The 26,373-nt window shown below is 24.7% G+C and overlaps 2 protein-coding genes and 2 non-coding genes across 4 annotated transcripts; 1 reads left to right on the top strand and 3 right to left on the bottom strand.

The window, feature by feature from the left end:
• Window positions 1–1,452: 1,452 nt before the first annotated feature.
• On the bottom strand, window positions 1,453–25,918 carry LOC145844134 (uncharacterized). Its single transcript, XM_082951495.1, has 22 exons — window positions 25,852–25,918; window positions 25,368–25,444; window positions 24,215–24,367; window positions 23,041–23,136; window positions 22,370–22,476; window positions 21,503–21,629; window positions 19,882–20,072; window positions 18,768–19,074; window positions 18,058–18,211; window positions 17,192–17,388; window positions 16,908–17,001; window positions 16,330–16,447; window positions 15,961–16,076; window positions 15,303–15,488; window positions 7,745–7,966; window positions 7,234–7,345; window positions 6,871–7,050; window positions 6,655–6,750; window positions 3,632–3,717; window positions 2,830–2,950; window positions 2,402–2,520; window positions 1,453–2,081 (listed from the first exon to the last, which is right to left on the bottom strand). The coding sequence occupies exons 1-22, from the start codon at window positions 25,857–25,859 to the stop codon at window positions 1,970–1,972; spliced, it is 2,979 nt and encodes a 992-aa protein (XP_082807621.1). The 5' UTR covers window positions 25,860–25,918; the 3' UTR covers window positions 1,453–1,969.
• Window positions 10,119–13,558, top strand: LOC145844323 (uncharacterized). Its single transcript, XM_082951713.1, has 5 exons — window positions 10,119–10,246; window positions 10,833–11,296; window positions 11,864–11,905; window positions 13,133–13,196; window positions 13,393–13,558. The coding sequence occupies exons 1-4, from the start codon at window positions 10,149–10,151 to the stop codon at window positions 13,177–13,179; spliced, it is 651 nt and encodes a 216-aa protein (XP_082807839.1). The 5' UTR covers window positions 10,119–10,148; the 3' UTR covers window positions 13,180–13,196; window positions 13,393–13,558.
• Trnam-cau (transfer RNA methionine (anticodon CAU)) lies at window positions 12,339–12,411 on the bottom strand. Its single transcript has one exon. It is a non-coding gene; the product is annotated as a tRNA-Met (tRNA).
• Trnai-uau (transfer RNA isoleucine (anticodon UAU)) lies at window positions 14,211–14,283 on the bottom strand. The gene has a single exon. It is a non-coding gene; the product is annotated as a tRNA-Ile (tRNA).
• Window positions 25,919–26,373: the final 455 nt, after the last annotated feature.

Below are 26,373 nucleotides of genomic sequence, written 5' to 3'. Positions count from 1 at the left end.
GCTTTTAAAAATAAATATTTTTGGTCTATTTTTAGTTTAAAGTAAAGGTAAAAAACTGAATTAAATAGTATAACTACATTGAAAAGATACTGTAAAGCTACTTCAAATGTGTTTTTTAATAAAAAAAATTTTGGTGATGACAAAAAGTTTTATCTCTATGTTAGATTTTTTGTGTCAAATAAAAATTTTTCTACATAACATGTAAAAATTGTTTAAAATTTCAGGTTTTTTAACCTAAACTGTCAAACCCAAAGTTTTTCAAAGTTTCCAAGTTTTTGGCCACCCTGATATTAGTAAGTGATTGCTAGACATGAAAACTTTTTAGTCGAAATTTGTAAAGTACCAGTTATTAATGATAGGTTATACTGAAGTGATAGTGTATTGAAAATCTAAATTTAAGTTAAACATATACTTGGAACAACAAACTTTTTTGATTCGTATGACTTGCAATGTCTAATTAAATTCTAAAAGAATGACTACTGGTGATTTGTTAAAAAGTAAAATTTCCAATTTATGTTTGTGTTTTTTATGTCAATAGAACTTAAAGTTTTATATATTCTTGAATAACAAGATTACTAAAGATTTAATTGAAGACAACAAAATTATATATCTATATCTTCAATCGCTTTATTTAACACCCTTCTACAAAAACACTTAACCTTATTATAAGTTAAACTTTAGGTCTTTTTGCATTGTTAAAATTTAAAATTAACAAGAGTTCTTAACAGCAACACTGTTGAATATTTTGACATAATTTTTTTTTTTAATTATAATAAAAATTAGGTATTTTTGACACAAGGTCTCAAAACTTTGAAGCTATGAAAAATAATTTGATTCAATTTTGAGACAGCTTGTTCCAAATATTAAATTATAAACATTGACTTTTTATTTTTAATGAAAATTAAATAAAAAGCTAGTATAGTAGTTCAATAAACTAAATTAAACTTGCATGTTAAATTTGACATTAAAGAACAGCTTGATGAAAGTTCACTTTAATTAAACAATAAAAAAAAATTAGAAGTTTTTTAAAACTAGCTAAATAAAGTATATTAAACAGTTTAATTCATAAACGAAACACTTTTATTCATGTATTTTTTAATTCTTAAAAAAATACTAAACAAATTACAAGAAACGAATGGTTTAAAGAAAGTTTTAATCTTAAATGGCAACCAAAAATCTCCAGTCATTTTACATTCTACAAAGTGCCATACTTAATAAAAAGTATTTAAACAGTAAAAGTTAAGTTTGAAAACAATAAAAATAAATTAATAAAGTTAAAACAAATGGTTTTCTTAAAAAAAAGCATTAAACATGTAACAACTCACTTATTAGTTTTTGTCTTTAACAAAATAAATAAATGACTTTAATAAATAAAGTACAACATTTTTCCTGAACTGAGTTTGAAGAAATAACTTCAAAAAGCTCTAAAAAAGATAAATAAATAGTTCATTAACATTAGAAAACTGTTTTTATTTCAAAATTGTGTGTTAAAATGCATTTATACCAAAAGTGTAACCTAACAAACTACATTTTGAAGAAAAAAAAAAGACAAATTCAAGCTTTAAAAAAAATCTTAAGTTTATTAAATTTAAAGATTTGCTTATAAATTATACAACTTCCTGTTTAGTTAAACTATCTTATAGTAAATTACAAAACAAATTATCACGGATAGATCACTCCGTACCATACATGCCACTTAAATCACATCCTGAATTTCTCCTATTTCCTGATCTTTCTAGAGTGGTAACCATGCCATAAATCCTCTCCTGAAAATATAAATCTCCTTTGAAACGAAACAACAACCTCCAACTTATTTTAAAAGTTCCTTCGAAAAGACAGGTAAGTCTTAATCAAAATATCTGCAGATTAACTTTCTTCACGTGAAAAGATCTGCAGATTTACTTTCTTCACGTGAAAAGATCTGCCGATTAACTTTCCTCACGTGAAAAGATCTGCAGATTAACTTTCTTCAAGCGAAAAGATCGAGTGAGCAAGCCAACGTGTCCTCATCAATTATATTTTCAAAGAAGCTTATGAGATCGTTTATCTTTCCGGAAACTATTTGTCCTTGCGGATTATATCTGAATTAAGATAAAAAATATATAAGATGTTTAAATTTTGTAAACATAACATTCTTAAATTTTAAAAACTACAAAATTACATTATTTTTGTTTTATTATGTTATAAAAATTCTTACAAGTTAGCATTAAAATACTAATTATTATAAGTACAATTAACAATTTATAAAACAATAGTTTTTATTTATTGATTAAGAAAAAAAAGTTTTGAAAAACTAAAACATTATTTCAACTAAGTTAGTTAATAAACATTATTTTTTCATAACTTATTTGAAGTTAGTAAGCAATAAAATTATATTTATTTATTTTGTAATCAAATTTACTTGTTACTGATGGTATTAGCTTTACATTTTTGCATTAATTTCAACATTTTTTCTGCAGTTGTGACTTCTATTAATTCTTGTGACTTACTATTGCTCCAACGATGTAACAGTTCTACTAACTGTAAGAAAAAATAAATATCATTACTTTATTAGATATTTCTGTTTATCCTTGTGTTTTAAATTTGAGAAAACACAAGTAGTTTTCATATTTGAAATAGTAAATTTCTAGATTTTTATAACCTTGTTAAATTCACTATTTTATCCTAAAAACATAAACCTTAAAATTTTCCACCCAATTTTCAACTAAATTTTGTATGTTTTGTAGCAGTTTTAATGCATATTTTATGGATTTTTTTCCAAAACCATCTAAAATTAAAACTCTTATCAAAAGTAATCAACATCTGTAAGAGAGAAATTAAAAAATATACCTTTGTAATAATATTAGTGTGTGGATATTGAAATACTTCAAATAGTATTAATAAAAATAAATCAGTATTTTTATTACAATTTATTAATATTTTGTACATCGGATGATCCAGCGTGTCAAATCTGTAAAAAAAAGTTGTTTATTTTAACTTTACAATTTCCTTTACTTAGAATTTAGTACAACCAAACAAGCTATTTAAAATTATTTAAAAGTTAATGACACTATAGTTTTAACACTTAATATTTAATTTATCTTTAGCCATAATGTGTAATATTAAACTTTAGTATTACTACAATAGCTTTTAAAATTCTAAACAAAACAAAGTACAAATAAGGTAAAAACACAGGGTGAATCAAGGATCCTAGGATTATTTGCATAAAGTAAAAAAACAGAAGTTAAACAATACTTACTTTAGAAACTTTAAAATTTAGAATCAGTAAAATTATCTGGTAGCTGAGATAAAAATCTACGAAGTAAGATCAACTTGTAAAAGCCAAGTGAGAAAACTGGTATTAATTAGTATTTAATTTCTTGATACTATTTAAGCTGAAAAAAAACTTATTAGATTTACAGTGTTTTCTTCGAAAATATTCAAGGATTTTCAAAGAAATTGAAATTCTATAATTCAAACTTCCATGATTTATAATAAAATTAAAATTTTTGATATAAACGTTAATTTTCAAAATTTTATAATTTTCAAAGTTTTTCAAAGATTTCATGATTATTGGCAACACTGTAACTAATTATTCATAACAAAAAAATTTTATGATTAAAATAAAAACACAAACTAAATTAAAACTCACAGCTTAATGTAATTATTAATGACAGTTTTCAATAATCTTTTACTTGTTCCGCAAGTTTTTGTTAACGGAAGAACGCCTTGAATTACCTGTTGGAAAATGAAAGAAAAAATTACTTTGTTTTTTTAATTACTAACGCAACTAAGATACAAAAACAATTGTAATAAAAAGATAACTTTATAATACTACTGATAAAACTACTAACAAAAAGCTATACAACTTGAATAAAAATTTCTATCATAACCAATTTATGGACTGATTTAAAACAAGTGTTCTTATTATTTTAAGTTACTCAATAGCACTAGTTATCTTAACTTAATAGTTAATTTAAATTGTTAAAATAATTATAAAACAAATTAATAAAAACAAAATAATAAAATTACTACTTAATATCTTAATAGCCTAATTCAACAGGACTTTGACTATCAAATGTTTTTTTACCTTATAAAAATACGGTATTAAATATTAACAATCGTGTTATTTTATAAACATTAAATAAACTTATTGAAATATTAAATACAGGGTTTCATTTACAATCTTGTTGTTTTATAAATACAAAACAAATGAATTACCTTGTAAAAATAAGGTTTCAAATATTGTACAGTCTTTTTATTTTATATGTAATAAATAAATTTACCTTATGCATAACAAGTTTCAAATATTGTACAATCTTTTTATTTTATATAAAAATAAATTTACCTTATGTATAACTGGTTTCAAATATTGTACAGTCTTGTTATTTTATATAAAAATAAATTTACCTTATGTATAACAGGTTTCAAATATTGTACAGTCTTTTTATTTTATATAAAAATAAATTTACCTTATGTATAACTGGTTTCAAATATTGTACAGTCTTGTTATTTTATATAAAAATAAATTTACCTTATGTATAACAGGTTTCAAATATTGTACAGTCTTTTTATTTTATATAAAAATAAATTTACCTTATGTATAACAGGTTTCAAATATTGTACAGTCTTGTTATTTTATATAAAAATAAATTTACCTCATGTATAACAGGTTTCAAATATTGTACAGTCTTGTTATTTTATATTTAAATAAATTTACCTTATGTATAACTGGTTTCAAATATTGTACAGTCTTGTTATTTTATATTTAAATAAATTTACCTTATGTATAACTGGTTTCAAATATTGTACAGTCTTTTTATTTTATATGTAATAAATAAATTTACCTCATGTATAACAGGTTTCAAATATTGTACAGTCTTTTTATTTTATATGTATTAAATAAATTTACCTCATGTATAACTGGTTTCAAATATTGTACAGTCTTTTTATTTTATATGTAATAAATAAATTTACCTCATGTATAACAGGTTTCAAATATTGTACAGTCTTTTTATTTTATATGTAATAAATAAATTTACCTCATGTATAACAGGTTTCAAATATTGTACAGTCTTTTTATTTTATATGTAATAAATAAATTTACCTCATGTATAACTGGTTTCAAATATTGTACAGTCTTTTTATTTTATATGTAATAAATAAATTTACCTCATGTATAACAGGTTTCAAATATTGTACAGTCTTTTTATTTTATATAAAAATATATTTACCTTATGTATAACAGGTTTCAAATATTGTACAGTCTTTTTATTTTATATGTAATAAATAAATTTACCTCATGTATAACTGGTTTCAAATATTGTACAGTCTTTTTATTTTATATGTAATAAATATATTTACCTTATGTATAACAGGTTTCAAATATTGTACAGTCTTTTTATTTTATATGTAATAAATAAATTTACCTCATTTATAACTGGTTTCAAATATTGTACAGTCTTTTTATTTTATATGTAATAAATATATTTACCTTATGTATAACATGTTTCAAATATTGTACAGTCTTGTTATTTTATATAAAAATAAATTTACCTTATGTATAACAGGTTTCAAATATTGTACAGTCTTTTTATTTTATATAAAAATAAATTTACCTTATGTATAACAGGTTTCAAATATTGTACAACCTTGTTATTTTATATAAAAATAAATTTACCTTATGTATAACAGGTTTCAAATATTGTACAACCTTGTTATTTTGTATAAAAATAAATTTACCCTATGTATAACAGGTTTTAAATATTGTACAGTCTTGTTGTTTTAAATAAAAATAAGTTTACCTTATGTATAACAGGTTTCAAATATTGTACAACCTTGTTATTTTATATAAAAATAAATTTACCTTATGTATAACAGGTTTCAAATATTGTACAACCTTGTTATTTTATATAAAAATATATTTACCTTATGTATAACAGGTTTTAAATATTGTAAAATCTTGTTATTTTATATAAAAATAAATTTACCTTATGTATAACTGGTTTCAAATATTGTACAGTCTTGTTATTTTATATAAAAATAAATTTACCTTATGTATAACAGGTTTCAAATATTGTACAGTCTTTTTATTTTATATAAAAATAAATTTACCTTATGTATAACTGGTTTCAAATATTGTACAGTCTTATTATTTTATATAAAAATAAATTTACCTTATGTATAACAGGTTTCAAATATTGTACAGTCTTTTTATTTTATATAAAAATAAATTTACCTCATGTATAACAGGTTTCAAATATTGTACAGTCTTGTTATTTTATATAAAAATAAATTTACCTTATGTATAACAGGTTTCAAATATTGTACAATCTTGTTATTTTATATAGAAATATATTTACCTTATGTATAACAGGTTTTAAATATTGTACAGTCTTTTTATTTTATATAAAAATAAATTTACCTCATGTATAACTGGTTTCAAATATTGTACAATTTTGTTATTTTATATAAAAATAAATTTACCTTATCTATAACTGGTTTCAAATATTGTACAATCTTGTTATTTTATATAAAAATATATTTACCTTATGTATAACAGGTTTCAAATATTGTACAATCTTGTTATTTTATATAAAAATAAATTTACCTTATGTACAACAGGTTTCAAATATTGTAAAATCTTGTTATTTTATATGTATTTTATAAATTTACCATATGTATAACAGGTTTCAAATATTGTACAATCTTGTTAATGGTTGCTACTGACAGCAAGTGAGAAAGAAATTCTGTCACCAGAGAAGGTTTTCCCTGTATTAAAATATCAAAGTAAAATAATATAGACTTACAATAAGATTTTATTAAAAAGCATTAACTTGTAAAACTAATTGATATCAAGAGAATCTAAAATATTATCTACTTTATACTAACAGGTTTACACAACAGTTGAGCACAATGAAGCATCACCAAACTGGTGTTGCCATAGAAACAGGTCACGTGTCTGTTGGTCACCATGGCGCTGGACTGCTGTATGGACCGCATTGTGGTTGTCACGGTCTGTCCCAGCCACCTGGAAAGTTTGTCCGACCATTTAACCCGCTCCATGAAGTTCTGGTGGGAAAAATAATAAACAGATTTTTATATTTATAAAATAATCTAATAATTAAAGAAAGGTGATCTAATTTTTCTTAAAAGACTAAGCAATTAACTATTATAATCGTGTATAAGTCAGCTTAAATAACATCTGAAGTAAAAAAAGTATATTTAAAAGACCTTTTATTTGTTAGTACTTACATTAGCTTGCGAATGTTTTTTAGCAATTAACTTGAGAAACGTTAGAAAATTGAAATCATCAAAATTTTCATCTTCAAAAAGGTCTTTTAAGACAGCCAATTGTGATATTTGCCTGTAAAAAAATATATTAAAAAAATTAAAATATAAATCCAATTTATTAATAAATTTAGACTGGAACTCCAGAATAAAAATCTGCAATCAGGCCAAATAAACCTGGGTAAAGGTTGTCTTAACTCATTTCCAATACTCCTAACTTTATTTAACTTTAAATTGTGCAACAACCAAACATATTTTTTTTTAATCACATTTAATATCAGATTTTATTGTAAAGTTTAATTAAATTTTGTATTCAATAATAACTCAATATTTTAATATATTAAAAGCAAGTAAGCAAAAAATAATTCTATTTTGCTCTTTTTACACTATTGAAATTAAAACCTGAACAAAAAAAAATTATAATTCTAAAAATTTTATAAATAACCATAAAATAAATAAACATAAAATTTCAAACTTGTTCAGGAACGTCGTTTCCTCTCCCAGCATGACGCACTTTACCCAGCACTTCATTATGACGTCACAATACTTAACACGTGACGTGTCATCTATGAATGACGTCACGTGTTGATCGGTTACCAGGGAGGTGAGCAACTGAGTTTGCATGGCAACCGTTGATATGCATTTCGTGTTGGGGTCCAGAATCCGCCAGAACCTCCCCAAAGTTGTTGTGTTTGTGCTGTGGTTTTTTTTTTTTTTGATTAAAATTTTGAAAAACGTTGCAAATAGAACGCATAAGTAAAGATTACATCCGGGTATTTTAGTAGGGTAAGGAGCAATTTGCCGACCCTTGCTTTAGAGTTGTGTTTATCACCAATTTAATTATTTATTAACATATATTTAATTATTTTTAACCTTAACAAACTATAACTACAAAACAGAAACATAACAACTATTCACAGAAAAAATATTATGTTTTTTTGAATTTATGCAAAATTAATCAATTATTTAATTGCTGAATAACTCGATTTAGAATAAAAAAATTATATTAAGCTTTAAAAGAATTTCCCAATTGAAAGCGTTAGTTAATACGAACAACGATTTTCATTAAAAAAATTTTATAAAGTAATTTTCTAATACTTCCATTAGCACCCTGTATAGTTTTTTTTAGCATAATTAACCTAATATACTAAACTTTGCTTTGAAGATTTTTTTAAACAGTAAAACTTCTTTTAATTAACTTATAGTTTGATACTTTAAAATAATTCGAAATTAAAACTAAGAAAGTTAATTTTATTAAGTTTCATGTAGTTTTTTAATTAATTTAATATAATATAAAATAATTCAGGTGAACATCATCAAATTTAAAACACAGCGTAGGTATTTGTGATAAAACATTGAGTAAAGTTTAAAACAAAGGCATGAAATAACAGGCAAACAAAAATAAAGAACAAATTAGCAATAAACTAGGTTCATTAAAAACAATATATAGTACATAATAATCAATAATTTCTATAAAAGCGACTAGTTACAAAAATACATTTTAGTAGTACAACTGTGTTAGAACTTTAGTTGAAATTTTAAAATGTTTAAATTTTTAATAGTTGAAACCACAATTTTTAAAGTTAAAAGTAGTAGCTAGTTTGAAGTTTTAATTGAATGATTTTAATAAGTCACTTACATAACTTTTAATTAACTTTGTACAGATTAACTAAATATTTATTAAAATACTTTTATACTGTTTATATTGAGTAACATATATAATTTATTATAAATAACTTTTAACTTTAACACTTCATAATAAATCAGAATTCAAATATACAAAAAGTAGTCTTTATAAAATTTGTATAACTAGTTTTAAAAAATTATTAAATTTAAGTGATCATCATTAAACTTAAAATATAAAGGCTTTTGTAACAGGGTTGCCACTCGTTTTTTTTTCAAATTTTTTTCCAGGTTTTCAAAATTTCTTTTAGGTTTTCAAAAATACAAATTTTTGGGTCTATTTTTAGTTTTAGGTTAATTTCTTTATAAGAAACTGTATTAAATTGTATAAAAATATTGAAAAGATACTGTGAAGTTACTTTAATTGTGTTTTTTAATAAAAAAAACTTTTTGATGATGACAAAAAAATATTACTTATATGATAGATTTTTTGTGTCAAATCGAAATTTTACTACTGATAATGTTAAAATTATCAAAAATTCCAGGCTTTTCCAGGTTTTATGATCAAATTTCCAGGTTTTTCCATGTTTTTTTCAAAATTTCTCAAATTCCAGGTTTTTCTAGGTTATTTTTGCCTAAATTGTCAAATTCCAGGTTTTTCAAGGTTTTTCCAGGTTTCCAGGTAAAGTGGCAACCCTGTTTGTAATAAACATTACACAAGCTTCATAAGTTACAGATAAGTTATTAAGTATTTAAGTTCAAAAAAACAAATAGGTACTTAACAGTAAAAGAACATATCAGCAATAAACTAAGTCTATTAAAATAATATGTAATATTACATAAAAAATAATGTATATACAAGCAACTAGATACAAATATATCACCTTAATACTACAAATCTGTTATAACTTTAGTTGAAACATTTAAAATGTTTAAACTTAAACAGTTGAAACAACAGTTTTAAAAGTTAGAAAATCATCAGCTAGTTTGAAATTTTAATTGAATAAACTTAATAAGTCGGTTAGATAACTTTTAATTAACTTTGTACAGTATGAATAAAATATTTATTAAAATTTTAATAAACAACGTAGGCAATTAAAGGGTTACGTAAACTTATATTAATTAATAAAAACAAAAATAAACAAAATCATAAGTTATTAAGGAAATGGTGGGCATTAAAATAAAAATATATAAGAAAGCTTTCAGCTAAAATAAAAAATAAACTTAGTTGTATTGTTTAATAAACAAATAAAAATATGAAATTAGTTTTATTAGTAGCTTTCTGCTTATTTTCTCAAATTTTGAGTGTTCCGTTAGCAGATGACGAAGATTTTGCAAATAAATTGGACGCCTTGTTAGTTTGATATAATTATATTAAAATATTTAATTAAAGAACAGATAGATGATAACTTATTTAAATTAAATCTTACTTCACTATTTTTAGCTGTGACCAATTACCATTTTAATTTTGAATTAAGTGATAGGTTTTAATAAGTAAACTTAGGTACAGGTTAATAAACAGGGCTTTATGTTTTTAGATCATTATTCAAACTTAGTTAGTAAAACTGTTTTTATCATCTGGTATGAATAAACTCAATTTTTTATATTTTATAACATGCATACGGGTTAGGTGTTTTTAAACGAACGTTTTTTTCAAACTGATTTCAAAAAACTGGCAAAATAGTTAAACGGATATTTATAGTATTATCAGATTATTTTCAATTGCAAATTAATAACATAAACACATTTGTGCAACAATAGCTATGACATTTAGACTTTAAATCATAATGAACTAAATAAAAAAAAACAATGTAATAAGTATTTACAAGTGTAAAAGCTTTTTATCATAATAAATTTTTTCTAAGTGATGGTTTGAAAAAAGATTGTAAAATACAATTATATATTATCACTATTATTGAATGTTATCATACTTAAAACAGGTTTGATGAATTTGAAAACGATCAACCAAAAGTTGAAGCTTCAAAAGACGAAAACACAGTTACTGACAAAAAAGAAGATAAAAAAGAAGAAGCTAAAGCAGATAAAAAACCTGTGGAAGACAAAAAACCAGTTGAAGATAAAAAAGAAGATAAAAAACCAGTAGCAGATAAAAAAGAAGATGTGAAAGCTGAAACAAAACCCGTTTCAGACAAAAAGCCCGAAGTTAAGCCTGTGGCTGACAAAAAAGAACAACCAAAACCTGTGGCAGCTAAAAAGTCAGATAAAAAAGTTGAGGCTAAGCCAGTGGCAGATAAGAAAGCGGAAATAAAACCAGTTTCTGACGCAAAGTCTGCTAAAGATACCAAACCAAAAGCTGATAAAAAAGCTGAAGTTAAACCTGTAGCTGACAAAAAAGAAGCTTCGAAGCCAGTAGCAGATAAGAAAGACGCAAAATCCAAGCAAGGTGAGTTTTAGAATTGACCATTTTTATCACTGAGGCTCGTAGCTTAGTACGTTACAGGAAAACACCAGTGACGACGCATTGTGACGTCATAAACCAGTTGCTATGCGTTATGACGTCATAGCGGGTTCTGAGCTACATAAACTACTTTATGTATACCTTTCATTCTTACATATTCGGTTTTTATCTTTTGGAATTTAACACAAACTGTATAAATAAGGGAAAAATAAAAACATTTAAGTAGTTTATGTTGTTCTGCACCCATAATATTGTTCATATTGTCATCATAACACGTCGCATACAAAATAAAAAATCAAAGTAATGATTTTTTTTCAGTAGAAGGACCTCAATAATCAGCTAGTGTTTTTATATTAAATTTCTAGGTAAAAATAGAAGTTTAGCTCCTTTTGTTACATATATAACAAACAAAGTATAGAAAAAAAAACATTAATAATGAATATAATGCAAATGCTTCTAACTTTAACCTGTTTTAAAATGTAAACTCTTTTACACAGGTTTTTAAATTAAATTTGTTTCTTAGTTTTATTTAACGATTTATTTAATTAACAGCAACTGAAGAAGACTTTGATGAAGCTTCTTACGACGAAGAAGGTAAAAATATTTAATATAATTTGTTGAAGTTTTTCTAAACAAATTATTAAAATTTATATTTTAATGGGTTCATACCACTATTTCATACATAATTCATTTTCATAATTGCCCCCATTGCAGAAAGTTTTGAAATAGTTGTCCCTTGACTACTTATTCACCCATATACTTTTTCGCTTCTTTGGTTTAATGATATGTAAAATATCGTCCACTAAGGGAAATAGTTTATATAATTTAGTAGACTAAATAAATTTTAAGTAGTAAACATCTATGAGAATTATATTTTCAAACCTTTTGATAAAAAATTATTCTTAAATAGTACTATTTGATCCTAAACTGCTGAATTAAAAGTGCGTAGAGTCTCAACTAAAGCTTTTATAGCTATTTGTAATTTAATGATTTTCCCACTACTGTATAGAACTTTTTGACAAAAAAATGCCCCGTGTGAGGATCGAACTCACGACCTTCAGATTATGAGACTGACGCGCTGCCTACTGCGCCAACAGGGCTGTGATAAAAAGCGTATTTAGAGTATTTAAAGCCAAGCCTAATAATTGCTAGAATGTGTAAAATTGGTTTTTTAACTTTACAACGTTTTATAATTTTTTGTTAAATTTTGGCAATCAGAGTTAAATACAATTATCACTCAACTAATTATATTTCACATGTTATACTTTTGCTAAACTGAATTAATAGCTTTATTTCAAAACATTGTGTGTTATACAATTGAAGTTGTACATTTTATATTCATCTAGTAATAACATTTTAAAACTACTTTAAATGTTATTGGTTTCTCTGTTAATAGCGATGAAGTAATTGGAAGTAATTTTTAAGTACAATTGTTTTAAATACACTAAATATATTCAGATTAAAAAAGCACACAAACATATAAATAGTTTGCAAATATTGTGTAAAACCTTAAATAAAACATTGAGCATTTAATTATAATAATAAACCTTTGTGTTAATAAATTTTAATATAAGTATTCTTAAGGTTTACGCTACAAAATAGCATGTGTACTTAAATTTTAAATAATATAATATTACTAAATACTACCGTACTACACTTTAAAAATATTTAAATTATTGAGAAACTGCATTTTTTTTAAAGTTACAAATAATATATATAAATAAAATAGCTAAGTTAATCCTTGTAACAATTACTAAACATAATTTAAAAATAACAGTACAATAAACGAATAGTATTGTTAAACTATTTATTTATTTTTAGAACCCGATTTTGATGATTTTGAAGACGAAGAAGGTGATGAGTATTAATTTTAACAACATTAGAGGTTTTTTTTTCAACAATATCAATTAATAATAAGTTATTGGTCAAGTAAAAAAAATGAACACTCTATAGTCTATAACAAAACTTTTAGTTTTTTTTAAGTTTTGTTTAGTTTATAAAGTATACAAAGTTAGTTCCATACAAACAGCAAAAGTTGAAAACTTAAATTTTATATTTTTTCACACTTGATTTTTTTTCAGGTATACAAATGCTAGTGATGATTTGATGAAAATTTCTTCTGTTTTTTTTTATATTCAACAAAAAAAATCTATTTAATTTACATGAACTTAGTATAAATTCGTATACTATTTTAGCTTTTGTTTTTTTATTTGTCATTTTGTAAAATAAACTTTTCGAGAAAACTGATTTTAAATAGCGACTTGGATATGCAGTGCATAGAAAAAAAAAGTAAATAAGTATTTTAACTTCACTGTAGTTCAATTAGTTAAGAGTACAGAAAAAATCAAGTTTTTTTTTTTTTTAAGAAAAAATAACATTGCAAAAATACTTTTTTCAAACTATTACTTTTCATTATTTAAATTGAGCCAAACAAAGCGAGGCTTATATTTTTTAAAATGAATACTTTGTTATTTATTTTTTCAATATAGCGTTTGTTCGTACAATTGAATTTGAGTTTATAGACTAAAAGTGTAGTCTTTTGTTTAAACTTTACAAACTATAGTAACTTAGGACAGTAATTTTTGTAACATAGACGTTTACTTTGTGTTTTAAAAGTCTGTAAAAACTTTAATACTTACTTGACCAATTGTTGCTTTATTTAAACAACTTGCATTATTATAAATATATATATATATAACTGTATAGTGTAGATATTAAAATAAAAGCATTAAATATACTAATCAAGCTAAAATATTATAGGAAACGTTTCAAAAAGTTTAAAGCTTTCACAATCAAAACAAAACATTTACGAAACTTCTAACCGAAATAATTACTCTTTTGTTTTTTATGTTACTAAAATAGCATTCCAAAATAAATAATATTTAATTTAATAAAATGGTGCCCCGTGTGAGGATCGAACTCACGACCTTCAGATTATAAGACTGACGCGCTGCCTACTGCGCCAACGGGGCTCACGCTCGAGGTGCAGGTATCGAGTTTATAAACTGCTGTGGCCAACTGCTATATATTTAACAGATTATCATATTAAAAATGTCAGGGTTGCCACTCTTTGAAGCAAAATAAAGTAGCTTGAGTCAGCTACTGTCTATGAGTTGATAGATTAAATGTTAACAAACTTTAAAAAAATTTAAAAAAAAAACAATTTTAGGCTAAATTACAAGTTTTAGCATACCTTTAAAAAAACTAGTAATAAATGGTAGCAACAGTACTGTAACTAATACTATACTAACACTACAACAGTGACCAAATTTAACTCAAATATTTTATAAATTTATTTTAATAAATAACTTTAGTTAGTGAAAAACTGATAACAACTGAATTAATATATCAACCACATCAAGATATAGTTTTTTACTATTTTTTTAAATTTATTTTTAAGTATTTCTAATGACATTGTAACTTTGCTTGTATATATTTTTTACTCATGTACGTTTAGTTGGAAAACTGCTGTCAAATCAAAACATTTTGCTTACTACTTGTATTTTAGCTTGAAAAAAGCTTGTCCAAAGCCAGCAAATATAAGCTATTGTGTTATCAAATCTACAAACATGCTCTAAATTTACTCTAAGTAGATAGTTGCAATTATTATTCAATTCAATTTTTTATTGAAAGTCAATTTTTATTCTTTTTTTCAAATTTGGTGGCCAGTAAAGATTTTTTTAATAAATGTGGCCCTCGAGTGGGTTTTGTAGTAAATGTTGCCTGTTACTTATAAAAGGTTGTGATTATCTGCTCTTACAAACAAATAACAAACATGTAAAACATATTTGCAATAATACTTTATTCTTTAGTACTTACTCTGTTCTAGTTTATAAGATATTTAATTAACCCAGCTAGATGTAAATAAAAGTGACATTCATGTCTACAACCAGATAACAAACATAATTCAATAGTGATTTATTATGTATTAAACATTTTTTATTTTGTTTTAATTTATCTTTTATATAATTTCGTTTATATATCAACAAACCTGCTAGATGTGAGCAGCAATGATATAATATCCACCGAAAGTCTCAAAGTGAAAGGTTCCTTGGAAATAAGATCGAAAAGATTTGTCATCAGCGAGTCGTAACTGAAGACGAAAACGTTCAATGACATTTCAACTAACCTGTTGAAATTTGTCACCTGAGAGTCGTGAACTACGTCTCGCTTTTTCCTGAAAAAATATAATACGAAAGTTGATGTACGAATTTTTTATTTAGATAAAAAACCAAACTTAAGCTTTTTATGCATTAAATTTTAATACTTTGTCGGTTTAAAACCTCATAAGAATTATAAATATATAAAAATATAAATGTTTAGTATTTATCTTTAAAGCAAAAACTTTGTTTTTTTTTCGCTGTGGAATTCAAAATTGGGAACATTTATAAAAACAGTTTGAAATCATTTTTATCCGCGCACTTTATTAATAAGAGACTGATAGGTCTGTTTTTTATAAGTCTGGTGTACTTGTTTAAACTAATTTACTCACAGACTAATCTCACAGCAAAGTATGATAAAACATAATACGTAAGTAATTGAATTCATAAACACCAATTTGGTATCAAAACTAAACAAGGTCAAATACTACTTGAAATATATTTTATACTACTTGAAATATATTTTTTAAATAAGGTTTAAAAATTTACCTGAAAGAAGTAAAAAGGCCAGACAACATTTGCAAATAACTTCGAAATTTACTGCTGCTTTTTCTAATGTTTCCTATAAACTTCTTTATACAATCTATTGAGGGTAACAATTCAATCTGCGTAACACAAAACTATTTTAAACGCTATTTTCTTAACTAGGGTTTAATAAAATATTAAGTAAAATTGTAATAAAAAAGTAGTAGAAAAATTGCTTTTTTTTCTAGGAACAGTATAGCTTGAAATTAAGTTGTAAACAAAATAACTTTCAAATAGCACTTTTAGTAAAAAAACAAGGACTTAGTCGTTAATTGTAACAAAGCAAAAAATATGAAAAAAACATAAAAACTAAAACTATGAGTTCAAACTGACTTGACCGATAGAGAAATCAACAGAAACTTCAATTAAAGATTCAAATTGTCCGAAATACATGGAAATTGCTTTCCAACAAACTTGATCTGAATTGTTTCTATCATTTTCTTCTAATGAACTGAAAATTTAGTTAAACATTTATTGGCATCATAAAACAAATCACACCTAATTTATTTGTATCACTTTCTTCAAATAAGCTTGAAGTTTTTGCTATAAATTCGATATCATTACACTATTACGTAAAAACTAAAACTTTATATCAAATCACACTTGAACTATTTCTGTAATTTACTATAAAATTTGAAGAAATATGTAATTTTCCATTAAAGTAATAAAATAAAGTGTTGAGTTATTTTAACAAAAATTAAATTAAATTCTAATGACACTAAAAACTTAGAGTATTCTTCTGTCACCGGTATAGTTTGTAAAAATACCAAAATTAAAATGTTTTACTAAAATAAATTTAATACTGTAGTAATAAATGCAATAAGTAAATTAAGCATCAATAACTAAATTTTTATTTGATTCACAATCAAAATTCAAAATAATATATATTTTTAAATCAATTATAAACTTACTTGATAGCAGTGGTAACTAAATACACGACCTCTTGGCTCACAAGTGAAAAATCAACACTTTTTCTTTCTAACAACTGAATCATTGCTAGAAGTCCTGTAAATTTTATTAAACGCTTCGTTGTTATTGAAATTCACAATAATATAAAAATTAATCGTAAAAAATAAAATTTCGGCTAGCATTTGTACAACAACTAAAAGTTTTTCAAAATGCATTGGTATATTTTTTATTCAATTTTTTTTACTAACTACCAATATGTATATATAGCATTTACAAAAAAACAAACCACTCAACAAAATAGAAGTTTTCTGATTGAACAATATATTTTCTTGCTGAAGCAACAACGCCATCTTGTGGCAGGACCCACTGACGTCACCCACCTCCCTGCTGTCGCCCCTGGCAACCGTCGTTATGACGTAACAAGTGAATGACGTCACTCCCCGGCAGGTCGGCTTGCTGTTCTGACGTAATCTCGTGTGAAATCTGTGACGTAATAAAATATTTATCGTTGATTAAATGTAAAACTTAATACAAGACAAGTTTTAATCATTTTTGATCGTTTTTCTTACAATAGCAACTAAAATAATAATAACTAATAAACTTGCTGTGACGAAAGTGTAATTAATGAAGACTATAGTTTTGTTTAGAACATAACTGTAAGTTAATTTAGATTAATAACTTATAAACTAAGTGCTGTTATACCGTTGCTTTACACGGCCTGACTACTGAAATATTAAATAAATTAATAAACTAGTTTACAGAACCAGTTGACTATGTTAAATTTATATTTTCTGTAGATCTTGATTTTGTCTTTTTAATTTTTAACATAATGTATCTAATTTGCTTTTCCATTAGTTTATAATCCCCAACTCGAGAGTCTAGTCTAGAAAGACAATTTGAGCAAAAGAGAAAACACTTGCATGTATCGCTTTGCATTCTAATGTATGCTGAAAGTTTAGAAATACAATTATTAGATGATGTATGTTTTTTTAATATCAAGCCAAAAGATTTATACTGAAAAAATATTACTTGTGAAAATTTAACCTGTTTTTATAGTATACGGTTAAAACTTTTATAAAAGGCTCTTGTGCACATACAGTCTAACATTCTCTATTAACTAACACCGTCTTTTATAAAAGTTCAAAAACTCACTTATCTCTGACGGCGTTCCAACTATTGATATTCTTCAAATACAAAGAAATCAGCTTGACAAACTGTTCGGTACCTGTGCTGGCAACTGTTTGCTTGTTCAACAAATCGTCCACGTACGAGGCCCATTCAGTGGGACTGTACAGTGTGTAGCTGCCTGGTAAAAATATATTGCCTGCTGCAGAAACAACAAAAATATATAACAATTTAATTGATTTTTTTGCACTTTTGGAATTTGTTATTTGAGAACAAACTCAAAAAAGGCAAAAATTTTGTATTAAATAAAAAACTTGTTATAAAAATTCATGCATTATGAGTTATTAGTGATATTTTTTTCAAAACAAAAAAAAGGTCTAATAACAAAAGTTTGTTTTGTTTTAAACTTTAAAACCAGTGATTACTCAGTTGAGAATTTTAATAAAGAAAGTAGTTTTGTGAATTGAAAAGTAAGAACAAAATTATAGTTTATAATAAAACAAACAAAGTTAGCAAGTAAAGCTTTTGTGAAACAGGATCAGCACATAATATAGCTAAAATTCAAAACAAATTTGCAAAGGCAATGGAGATATGTTTTTATCGATGGTATTTTAAAAGCCATCTGCAAACATAGGACTACTTAAATTCACTAAATTTTTAGTTTTGGAAAAAAAAGCGTACATTGGCACATAAAAAATTACAAAAAAAAATTTTCACAACTTTAGTTTCAAACAAACTTGTGGAGTCGGTGGACATCTTTTTGGTGAAGAAGTTACAGACCGCGTCGAACCGCGCCACCGAGGACTGCGAATTCGGGTCGAGGTGACCAATTTGACCGCTGTCGTCATGGAAACCTTGGTTAGTGGTGCCATTTTGACCAGTATTGTCATGCAGACCAGGGTCAGCACGACCAGAACTGTCCAAAAGTCGAGTGTAACTGGACAAACACCTCACAAGCGATCTAGAGTCCTCGCATAAAGAAAGGGACATCCGGACCAGTTTGGTTATCAGCTGGTTGCACGAAGGTTCGTTGTTGGACAGTTGCTGTTTTTAATTTGTTTTTTAATTTGTTATTTTTTATTATTTAATTTAATTATTAGGTGGTTGCAATATGCAGGGTTGCCTCTGGTTTTTAAGGAGTTCTTCCAGGTTTTTGAAAGTACTTTTTTTTGGGTCTATTTTAGTCTAAAGTAAAATTGAGGTTAAAAACTGTGTTGAGTAGTATAACAACATTGAAAATACAATAAAAACTGTATATGTGTTTTAAAAACTTAAAATATTTGATGATGACAAACTTTTTCATGACAAATTTTCGTGATATATCAACATTTTACCACTTAACATGTAAAAGTTGTTCGAAACTCCAAGTTTTTTCAGGTTTTTTTAGCCTAAATTGTCAAGTTCCAGGTTTTTCCAGGATTCAGGTTTTTTAGCAATACTGAAGATGGTTAATTGTAGGATGGTTGCTGCTTTTCTTAGATAATATCTTAGTTTGTGCTTGTTGAAAACATATTAATACATTTTTCTAAAAGCATTTGTATATTTTATGTTATTGTTTGCAATTCTCTAATTCAAATACATTTATAAAATTTATAAAAACAGGATTCTAAATTATTACACAAAACAAAGTTTTAGCAGAAAAAAAAATGAAAACGCATATCAACTGCAAAGGAGTTTTCAGAAGCAAAAATTGTCATTAAGGATTCGGTTGTGTAATTAAAAGTAAAACTTTTTTGTGCAAACATGACACTTACTCGAAATGGAAACAGTTTCTTAATAAAGTGGCAAACTTATTATCACTATCTATTTATAAATAACTTATTTTTATTTGTACCATTAATTTTTACAAACCAGCTGCGGGAGCCACCACCAGAAAAAGATCAAACACTCCGACGTGGTGAACCCGCCCTTCTTAGACCGGCTTATGACGTCATAGTACATCAGTTGGGCGAACTTCCAGAACTGGCAAGGTGGTAACGTGATTGCAGCTTCATTGAACAGTGACCTGTAGGTTTGGCAGGGCAGCAAGTCCTGTACTTCCCCTAAATTGAGAAAAAAATTGTACCATGAGGAATTTTTTTTTTCACTTTTAATAAGAATTTTATACGTTATAAGTATAACGTTCTCTTAAGTTTTTTTTTAATTTATTCAATATACGTTTTAAGTATTGTGAGAGAAATGTTTTTATTTAAGTTCCCTGTAGATTTAGCGCGTGCACGACTATTCAAATGCGGACAATTCAAGTTCTAAAAAAAATTAAAACGGTCACAACTAAAAAAGTAATTAATATTTGTCAAATATAACAAATTCATATGTAGGTCCTATTAATATCTAAAAGCCTTTTTTTTCATTTTGCAAAACATTGAAACATTTTCAAGATAAGGCTTAAATAAAATAAAAAGATAGTTATTTTTAGTAACTTTAAATAACTTAAAAAATATTTAACATTTTGCAAAAAATAAAGTGGCTTGTAGATTTTAATAAGATCTACATATGTTTTTTTTTTAATTTGTAATACTTTTGAGATATAGTGTATTGAATAATTTTTAAGAACTTGATTTGTCCGAATTTGAATTGACATGTAACCAGATTTAGTAGGGCAGCAACATAAGTACTTCTCCTGAATTGAGATTTGAAAGTTGTATTGTGATAGAAACTATTACATTGAGCTGTCAGTTAAAACTGTGACGAACAAAAATATGTTACTAGAATCTAAAACGCTTTTAAGGTTCCTGTAATTTTTACAAAGCACAGACCGCGAACCTCCCCAATTGTCTTTAGAGTGATAGTTTTAGTTTTACGAGATAATGTGTTATGTCAAGTTGTCAGTTGAAATCTATAGATTAGGAAGTTTCAAAAATATATAGTGCTTCAAGTGAGTATTATTATTTGAAATTATATAATTTTGTTGTTTAATGTTTTGATAGATTATAATCATTTTGTATTAACTTTTTGTTTTACTTTTCTTTCACATAACAGAAAAAGGTGACTTTTAAAAAGTTAAAGTAAGTAAAATTTAAAAACTTAACCTTTAATAATTAATTACTAGATTTACCTAAAAACACGATAATAAATTATATTAAAATTCTATCTTGTAATACTAGGTGCTGATATATAAGCATTTACAGTTAGGTTGAAACATTGTAAAAACATTATAACTTAAATTCTATAAATTCTTATTAAATATAAAAACTTACAACTAAATAAATATTCTATCTTGTAATATTAGGTGTTGAAATATAATCCTTTATACTTAAACTGAAATATTTTGAAAATGTTATAAAAAATAATAGTATTCTAACTTGTAATATTAGGTGTTGAAATATAATCCTTTAAACTAAAACTGAAAAATTTTGAAAATATTATAACAAACAATAATATTCTAACTTGTGATACTTGGTGTAGACATGTAAGCGTTTACAGTTAGATTGAAACATTGTAGAAATATTTTAACAAATAATAATATTCTTACTTGTAATATTAGGTGTTGACATGTAGGCGTTTACAGTTAGGTTGAAACATTGTTCCACGACTCTGTATATTATTTTGTTCTTGAAAGGTTCTTCTGAGTTGTTGAGTGCCCCAGTGCAGCTTTTAAACTGAAATAAACAAATATGAATTTAATAACAAAATAAAAGTTTTTGTTCTTAATTTTTTTTTTAATGCTTCGCCTAATGAACTCGTCAGAACAAATACATCTGAAAATATATTGAAGTCAAATGGAAAGCAGTTATAGGCATAGCGGGGTGTAAACAACTTTTTTGAATTTGATCTTATTTTATATAGTTTTAACTAAGCTACAAAATGCTTTTCACTGATTTTAAAAATACATTATAACATTAACAACAAACGCCTCCCATAAGGAACCTATTGTTGCCTCCGACTTTGACCGGCCATATCTCAAAAATTATTTTGATTTTTTTAAATCTGTAAAAAGCATCTTGTAGCTTAGTAAAAACTATATAAAAAAAGATCAACTTTCAAAAACAAAGGTGTTTACCCCTTATGCCCTTATTAGTAGAGATTAACAGTTGATATTAAAAGATAAAAACATGTAATAAATTTTATAAATCAAGAAATTATAAAAACTAATGTTTGTTAAATTTTGCATACTTTGAAGCAATTTTTCTTTTAATTAAAAATTAAAAAAGACCCACAAAAATAAGTTTGTGTTTAAAACTAATCTACAGAATTATATTCTCACAATTTTGATTCTCATTCAGTTATAAGTCATAACAAAACGTTTATAAAAACTGATTTACGCCTCAAAATACAACACTAAATATTTTGTTTCAACCATAAAAAATATATAGTATTTATAGTGCTTAACCATTCTTACGTCATAATGTAAAACGGCAGGTGGTAAATGTAGTGAGGACAAGTAGAGAAGAGTTGAGTTGACTTTGCAAAATATTCTCATCAACATACTAGGAGGGTTGTGTGTATCTATAAATTAATATTAAATTAAACAATAAATATTAAATAATAATAAAGAGCTGTGTTGACTTTGCAAAACATTCTCATTAACATACTAGGAGGGTTGTGTGTATCTAAAAATTACTAAAATAATTATATACCAAATATTCATATAGAAATATTTTGCATACGTTTTTCTAGTGCATGCTGATCTTTTTCTGTAGAGATCTTTATATTGTATGTACAGGAAAAAGTCGTTAGTGAAATATTTTAAATGTTTCAAGAAAAAAAAACAGAAGTCATTTTTAAAAACTATCAAATATAATAACAAGCAAATGTATTGTTGAACCAAAATTAAATGTTTTATTATTTATTTATTTATTTATTATGATGAAAACTTACTTAAGCTTTTAGGTATAAAATTACTATGCAAACCTTAATTACAGAAAATTTAGCTTTCAAATATAACCATTGAATTAAAACAAAGCATAATTTATTTCTATACTGTGTCAATAACCTGTGGAACAACAAACTAAAAACAGTAGTATTTAATTAAATAGACAATAATATTTTATTAATATTTCATTAACTGACCACATGGGGAATAGATAAGTTTTGGAGATTTCTGAATGAAACTCTGCAAATCAAGGGACACCATGTCAATCAGTTCTAGTATGTGCAAGCATTTTTCTGAAAAAAATTAACTCAGTAAATTTTGAATAATAAATTAAATAAACACTTTTATGGAAAAAATGGCATATTATAAAAACTTGACAAATTGTAGATTGAAAAAAAATAAGAAGTAAAATTTACACAACAAATCATCAATGAGGCCTAAAAACTAACTAAAACAATGAATTTATAATTTTTTATAATAGCTTACTCTAGGTATACTGAATGGTTATATCTTTTTATAAAATAAAGACTTTTAATGTATCTAAAATATATTTATTTTTATAATATTGAAAATATTCATATTAAGTATACCAGAGGGTCAAGGCAATTTTTACAAAAACTAACACTGTCTCTTAAACTAATGTTTTTAATAGTGAACTATAAGTTATGTTTAAAAAACAGAAAAGTTTAAATTAACTTTTGAAATACTTTTAACTTTGTAAAAAGTTTTCAATACAAACAACTAGACCACAATCTTTTATTGTCAATTTTATCAAAAACTTGAAAATTTACTAAAAATGTGTATATTTTTTTATTGAGCTAGAGACCATCTAAACCTAAAATTTTCAGGAAACATTCCTAAAAAGTTTAAAACATGTCTTGTGTTGGAATTTTGAAAATACTTAAAAAAAAAATTTTAAGTTGGTTGTTCAAAAAAAAGTATTTTTCAAAAAAAAAATCGCTCAGTATAGTGATTCAAATATAAAACTTAAGGTAAAATTTTTACGACTATTGGTTAAAATAAGGAAGATATGGGTTTTTAATGATTTTTTTGTGTTTTTTCATAATGAACTTATTGAACTCACTAATTTTGATAACTTACAACTTAAAAGTTACTTTTAATTTTGTTAAGCTGTTAAAAGTGTCTGATAGCAAAGATAAATGCAAAAAAAAAACAAGATAAACTTGTAAAAAACAAAGTTGACCCCCTTATGGCCTTAACTTAGTTATTACTTATAATTTATAGTTTTAAAAATATCAACCAGAGTAAATAAATGACTTTTTTTAAGAGACAGCTAAAAATAAAAATTTCAATGTCTACATCTTTTTAATTGTAACAATCATGAAAAAACTTAAATTTTATATTAATTACCTGTTACTGCGCTACTGTGTGTATGGAACTCTTTAAATTGCTCGAAAAAGTTTTGGGCTTCTGTTAATACTTTCTCAAGCAAGGTTGTGTTTTGAAAAGTGACATAACTGTTTTTCAGTATTTTGCTTTCTATCTTCCTTGCTTCTTTTAATGCTAGAAATTGTTGTTATTTTTTATGTTTAATAGGTTATATTTAAGTATGTACAAGAATAAAAAACTTTTCAAAACTATACATCACAAAACTTCTTTTAATAATTATAACTTCAGTTTGAAAAATAACCATTTAACAGCTAAGTTATCTTTTGAGATCCTCAGTTAGAGTAAACATATATTGGATTAAAATAGAATTATACTAAAAATACAAAAACATCTACACATTTACAGTTAACAAAAACAAGCATAAAACTACAATATATATATAAACAGCTTACTGTATAGATAATTATAATAACTTGCAAATAGATGTTTTTCAAAGTAAAATAACAGTGTTCTATTATAATAATCTAATTACCTATCTTTGTTTTGTCAGTAACATTAACATAAACTAAGCTAGTGTTGCCACTCTTTTAAGCAAAAAAAAAGACAGCCTGAATTTGTTATAAATATTTAAAACGTGTTAGCAGCAAAACACTGTTAATCAAGCTTTAAAGCTTCAATAAATGACAAAAAACTTATTATTAAGAATAAAAAATATTCAGAAAAAAAATTAATATAAAATCATAAAAACTAACCTTGGATATTTAGTAAAATTAAAAAATTACAAAAACTTCACAAGAGCCAGAGTTCTTCTAAAATTTGTTGCGACCCGTTAACTTTGGTCAAAAATAGTTTAATTTATATCAAAAGAAATAACTTTAACTTTATGTCTAAAAAATCTGGTAACAGTGTATTTTATAAAATACCAGTATTAAACCAGGCTTAAGTAAATATAATTATATTGTATAAAAACTAACATGTCAAAAAAATCATTTAATATTATTTTTATTGTAAAACTAAATGCATTTAAAATGGAAAGGAAAGTTACCGAATATTTTACTTCTATAAAAACTATGTATAACGGTAAAACTACATCTATGTACCAATACAACTTCATTTAGCTTAAAAATGAGCAATAATTTAAAATTGTTGAAGTTTATTAAAATAACATGCGTACCTTTAAAAAACAAATGTTCTGTTTTTTCATTTGAGTCTTCATTTCTAATAAATTGTAGTTCTTCTCTGGATTGAAAACTAACAAAAAAAATGTATACATTAAAAAACGTAAATAAAAGAAGTTTTTATTACCTACATAAAAAAACCTTTGTTCAAATTTTATTTGAACATACTTTTAATATGGCAGACACTTCAATAGTTTTAATTTTCTTCATTTTTACTATTTTGTTTAATAATTAAAGAAAAAATAAAATTATTAAAACACTCAATTTAAAACTAAATTTTAATTATAATGTAATAATAAAACTTTTAAGAGCAAATTTATTATGAAAAAATTTATAATATTTTTCTATTTACTAGTGTCTGAATTTATATCACTAAGATTATGGAAAGTTTTATAACAAGAACTTACTTGTAAAACACTTAATCTGTTCAAGAAAGTTTATTTAAAAAATTCAAAAAAAAAATTATTTTTATAAACTGACCTTGACATGTCTTCAGCAAACTTTTTCTTTTGTTGGCATTTTAATAAAAAATAGTTTATTTTTATAAAGTAACACTGTAACGAAAATTTAAAAATCATACAATTTTTATAACAATAAAAAATGTAGACTAAGTTTATTGAAATTTACTATTTTAATAATTTTTATTCAAATTACCACTAAAAAGTAAAATTATTTTCAGAAGCTTAACAATGTACCATTATAAAAATTTGAATATAATAACTTAAATAGTCTCTAAAACTTAAATAAAACTCTTGTAAGTGTTACTACGAAAACTAATTTTCTTAAAGTAATAACAAGTTATTTATATAATTAAAAAGACAGTATTTGGCATAAAAATATAACAATATTTTAAATTTAATTTTTGAACTTTTTCAACCCATGTTTGCAGCTAAAACATTCTGTTTTATAAAACTGAAAAACAAACTTTATTAGAACGAATTTAAATAGCAAAACTTCAATTAGACTATTAGTAAAGACTACAATTCAGAAATTGTAAGTTTT

Source organism: Thalia democratica, chromosome 9 (assembly GCF_965202585.1).
Source record: "Thalia democratica chromosome 9, ktThaDemo2.hap1.1, whole genome shotgun sequence".
Classification (NCBI taxonomy): Eukaryota; Metazoa; Chordata; class Thaliacea; order Salpida; family Salpidae; genus Thalia; species Thalia democratica.
Note: the sequence above shows the minus strand (reverse complement) of the source record. Positions and strands in the feature narration are given on the sequence as shown.

Coding starts and splice junctions, on each gene's coding strand:
- LOC145844323 (XM_082951713.1), top strand. CDS start 10,149: ATGAAATTAGTTTTATTAGTAGCTTTCTGCTTATTTTCTCAAATTTTG. Junction 10,247..10,832: donor GCAAATAAATTGGACGCCTT/GTTAGTTTGATA, acceptor TACTTAAAACAG/GTTTGATGAATTTGAAAACG. Junction 11,906..13,132: donor AGCTTCTTACGACGAAGAAG/GTAAAAATATTT, acceptor ATTTATTTTTAG/AACCCGATTTTGATGATTTT.
- LOC145844134 (XM_082951495.1), bottom strand. Junction 16,448..16,907: donor TTAGTTACCACTGCTATCAA/GTAAGTTTATAA, acceptor CTAAATTTTCAG/TTCATTAGAAGAAAATGATA. Junction 7,051..7,233: donor AAAAACATTCGCAAGCTAAT/GTAAGTACTAAC, acceptor TTTTCCCACCAG/AACTTCATGGAGCGGGTTAA.